This window comes from Anneissia japonica, unplaced genomic scaffold (assembly GCF_011630105.1).
Source record: "Anneissia japonica isolate Jap-2015-1 unplaced genomic scaffold, ASM1163010v1 scaffold1005_len2656397_cov198, whole genome shotgun sequence".
NCBI classification, from domain to species: Eukaryota; Metazoa; Echinodermata; class Crinoidea; order Comatulida; family Comatulidae; genus Anneissia; species Anneissia japonica.
In genome coordinates this window covers 1,326,398-1,331,476 of record NW_022683792.1, presented here as the reverse complement: position 1 = coordinate 1,331,476, position 5,079 = coordinate 1,326,398, and the positions used below count along the sequence as shown (strand labels likewise).

Sequence of the window (5,079 nt, the reverse complement as noted above, 5' to 3'; positions counted from 1 at the left end):
CGCATCCAAACGTTTACTACGATGGATCAATTCGTATTAGTCTTAGGCCTATTGTCAAAATTCAATTATTGCCTTCTCGCTACTTTCAAACACCATGCCAGGATCATTATAATTAAATGTTTGTTTAAGAAGAGAAAAAAGTCCAATGAACCATTGTGGGTCTTCCCGTATAATGCCTGCAGATTAAATCCTATAGTGAATTCATTCTATGAACCCGTTAAGACAGATAAATGAGCCTACCCGTATAGTTTCTCAACTGATGCTACATTTAGAGGACGAAGGATTACTAATGAATTGGCCTACTGAATTTTGTGTGTAGGTTACTCTCTTGTCAGTCACAGTACTCTAAACGAATTCCTCATTTTACAACGAAGACTCGATACTTAACATAATAATAATAGAGCGATTAGTGTTTAAGAACGAGCTTAAGATATCAAGCATCCTTATATGACTGGAGCCAAAGAGGTAGGTAGGCCTAAGCAGAGTCAATCGGAGATTCAGATTTCTAAAGGCCGACAAACTGGTCGCCGAGAAATAGTAATCAATTTTGAATTTAACTAATATCTTAATTTATATCATGAATCGATTGACTTTGACATATCGACGTGTTGTAATCGTAAGCTCATTTATAGCCTCATCAATAGTTTCTAGGTTAATAGTCGAAATGTATATTCCTAGGCCCTGTCCATATACGACCGGAAAGATTTATGGTAATGGGTTCCTGATAGCTCTGAATACAGTGGCTTCATATTGTATTTTTACAGCACTTAAACGTACACCGTATTCTGTAAAAGAAAGAAATATACTTTCATTGTAATATTTTTCATTGTAGCAGTAATGGCCGAGGTAAGCCTACGTACATAGGCTATTGCATTTAAAAGACCACTCACATATATTACACGGTACAGTATCTTCTATCTATTCATTATACACTTAATAATGGGCCGATAGGTATGTTCGATCTCGTTTTTAGGCATTTATTCAATTTAATCCATACATGTACTTTATTGTCATTTACAAGTTAGCATTACATTGCACTATGTCTCTTTACACTGGTTGCTATTCATTTTTAGATATTTATTTATATTTATTTTATCATTTTTTACAAATCACTGCTGACATGAAAACAGGGGCCCAGTCCCCTTCAGTGATCATGGTATTTACGGTTAAGCCTAATAAGGTACGAGTATTATTTTTATGACGTCAGAGTGGAGTATGCTACATTACTACCGTACAATATGGTACCGGCATGTCTTTTATGATATGACAACATAATAAATTTCAAGGCCACAATCATTGATGCCACAGTTAAATTAGTGAGGACCTCTAGAGATCCATATTGTAACATGATAGTTGAGGCCGCTTAAAGAAAGTGAGTTGGATTACAAGACCCCCAGAAGGATGTCTCTCTTTTCTTCCCCACTCCACCAGCAGGAATCCACTGGAAATTTGCTAAGCGAAACAATTACCGGTACATTATATATCACCGCATATCAAATCATTCCAGTAGCGCCCCCTAAGTTCCCATCCCATTGAGGCCGCTTAAAGAAAGTGAGTTGGATTACAAGACCCCCCCCCCCCCCACTCGTTCCTCCCATTTTTATACTCAAACCCTTGAATGAGGCACAGTAAAATACGCGGCCAATTTTGCATACAGTACACGCTTGCTGGTAGCGTAGATGATGCGCGAGCGAACAATATCCCTTCCGATACCACGCGAGGAAGCTTTGTTATTACTGTTATGTTCATCATTTAAAATTTACTGCTAATAAAATCCCTCGAATATCAGCGACTAAGCCTTAACTTTAGACTCTGTTGAACTTTAGACATTTTATCGATGTATTGTAAAGGTTTTCGGTGGCAATTTGTCGGTGGAAAGTTCGTTCTATACCTCGGGCTACATACACTAAAGTTGTTAACGCTCTGCGCATATGCTTTTTCTAAGAGCTCAATACCAATAGGCTGTAGGGGCTTGTCTATGTCCATTTGTAATGCTCAGAACTTCAAAATTATAATAATTATTTGAATTAGTAAGTGCTGAAAGTACAGCCCACTTACATAATTTATATCGATCACAAAAAAATAGGCATCACAAAAAAGGAAAAAAAAAATTTGCAAAATCAATGCAATTTTGAGCCATTACATTCAGTACATTAGTGCTGTCAAACGCGTCACATCAACGGTGAAAGTATGTTTGTTCTATTAATTCTGATGTCACCAAGTCATCATTAATGTTGATTGCGTTCTTTTTATTTCGGGTTATTCAACCATGACACTATTATCCCTCCATGATTCAATTTTCTCGGATTGAAATTCATGCCAATGCCAATTAAGTCCGCAATACCATGGCAACGCTTCACGCGCACATACAAAACATTGCGAACTTTTCCTCTAGCTATGCCCCTAGCTAGCTATCGGAAATATTATTAACGTCTGTCTCAGTTTGTAATCAATGATCACTAATATCTATTCGTTGACATTTCTCTACTATAAACAAAACGCATGTCATGTCCTAGATACAACCAAGTGCATTGTGTAGCTCGTGAAAAAACAGCATCCGTTATTATTTCCAGTTATCAAAACAGTATAGCACTATATAATGCTCATTTCCTTATTTATTTCGGATATTTTTACATGTCATCCAATTTAATATACAAGTTTGTGTGTTAAACTTATTTATCTTAATGGTATGTATATAAAATCGTTTTCAGATGATTACTGATTTTCTTTTTTAATTTCATTCTTTATTCAATAAAATAGTAGAATGAAACATTACATCACAAGTTACAGTTTGGAAGACCAAGCATATATAATAATGCAGGGCACTAACTAAATAATTTAAAAAAAATAATAAAACAACAGTGTGAAAAGAACAACACACACTTACGTACGATTCCCCAACACACAGAAAAAAAATCCTCTTTTGTATGATTTACAAATTAGACCTAGGCCTATGTGTGTCTTTAGGAAATGGTTTTATTTCCGATTTTGGAAGAAAGCGAGTTTAATTTTGTTTTCAAAATTATTATTCTGGGGATCAGAAAGAATATTATACAGGAATGAAATTAATTATTTCATCATTTAAATTTATTCCAAGGAACCAACAAAGGGAAACTTTTATATTCTTATCATGTTGATAAACGGGATACGATGTTACTCTAATAATTGTTTGATATCGCCCACGGCAGCAATCGATGTTGCGTTGTTTCCATAGCAACCCTAAACAATGACTGATAATAAAACCAGCAATAAAGATGTAATGTAGGAGCTGCTTTAGAATTATTCAAACTAAATTACATATGATAGCTTGATAGCCTACTTATGTAGCTAGTCCGTGTAAGAGAGTTTGGCCGCGCATCATAGGTCAGGGTTGGGATGCTGGTCATTCACTCAAACGGCGGCGGAACGTTTTTGAAAGTGGGAGCCATTTCATGAGGTACGGTAATAAAATCCAGTACGCGAGCGAAGCGAGCATCTTGTCTGGGGTATCTGGGATATCCTTGACAATGGTATGGTATTCCCCGACGAAAACTTCTCTTAGAACACACCCTTAACCGTCCGCGCCATTCATGCGACGTGCACTATTACGATAGTGGTAAATGGCAGTTATGTACATTCCTTGCTGAAACCCCTGTTTTGATTTGTAGGTTAGGGGGAACCATGGGGTCCAACTTAAAAAAGGGCGATGAACGTTTGTTGGAAATCCCCTCTATTTTGTGTGTCAAAATGTCCTGCACGTCCGTTAAAAATTAGCGACGCTGGACGCTTTTAAAATTTGAAACCCCTGTTTTGTTTTGTTCTGTAGGTGTGGGGGGAACCCTGGGGTCCAACTTGAAAAAAAAAATGGCGATGAACGTTTGTTGGAAATCACCTCTAGTTTATGTGTACAAAATTTCATGCACGTCCGTTGGACGCTGGACCTTTTAAAGTTTTTTTTTTAAATTTTGGTAACAACAACAACAAGAACGAGCACATCAGTGATTCTCCTGGGTCAGCGAAAAAAATATTATTTGTTAGTCAACTGAACTGTTTATACCCGTTATTAAACAATAATTATACAGCCTTTGACACGGATAGATTTATCTATTTCGACCTATTTAAATAGCGAGGCACAAGTTTACGAACTCCGATGTTACGTTGACGCAATCTCGCCATGACGTCATGATAATGATAAATTAGGTTAAATCATATTTATGTTTATGAAAATAAAAAGGCTAACTAATGTTTTGTGTGCTTCCTATCTATCGGTAGTATTTCCACTCACAATAGTGTAGTCGTAATACTACTTGCACAAAAGTGAAATTCAAAAAGTAGAGAAAAGTAAAACATTTTGATTGATTTTAAAAGTACTCTACTGTACAAGCAAAGAGATTAAATTAGATTGACTGCTTTAAGTTTATCTTATTTGTTTTTTTATTGTTCAAATATGCCACAAGTTAATTAGTAGATTATAAATCATTATTTCTACAAATGTTAATTTGCACGAAATATATAAGCGAGCATGATTATGATTACCAGGATAAATTTAAAAACTTTTTTATGATGAGTATTTCAGTGGCAGATTCAAGGGGGCCCAGTCGGCCCACCCGAGTCTCTAAATTTTGCAAAATTGTTCAGTCAGACAACTAAGCTGTCCGACTTGAGATCGTATGCCTGAGCTGGGAGAAGGGGTTGAGAGAGAATTCCCTCTCCCAAATGAGATTTTTTTAAGAATAGCAACCTCTGGATGGCCGGAAATGGCACTCTCAGACTGTGACAGACATTGTGTTGGCTTGATTTTACCTATTTATATATTGTTTTTTAGGGTTGACTACCCGACTAGCTCTGTCCGACGGGGAAGGGGAGGCTTGTCCTGTCCGGTGGGGGACTTAAGCCCCTGTCCCTCTATTTTTTCACACTAGCAGATTCCTCTTCTTTAACGTTTAACATTTATTTTTATATATTTATAGTAGCATTACCGCAACACGATCCTGACATACATACATATACATATGCCCAATTCCTACCGAGGCAGATCGCAACCGTGTTGCTTTTGATTTTATATCCTATCACTCTGCCTATGCAGCTTCTTTGATTTTA

At 36.6% G+C, this 5,079-nt stretch overlaps 1 protein-coding gene across 1 annotated transcript in view; it reads left to right on the top strand.

The window, feature by feature from the left end:
* The first annotated feature begins 226 nt into the window (after positions 1-226).
* LOC117101986 overlaps positions 227-5,079 on the top strand; it is an 8,455-nt gene continuing 3,602 nt past the window's right edge. Inside the window, exon 1 of the mRNA XM_033242145.1 lies at positions 227-465. Within this exon, the coding sequence (XP_033098036.1) occupies positions 448-465 (18 nt within the window). The 5' untranslated portion in view covers positions 227-447. The remainder of the gene's footprint in view (positions 466-5,079) is intronic.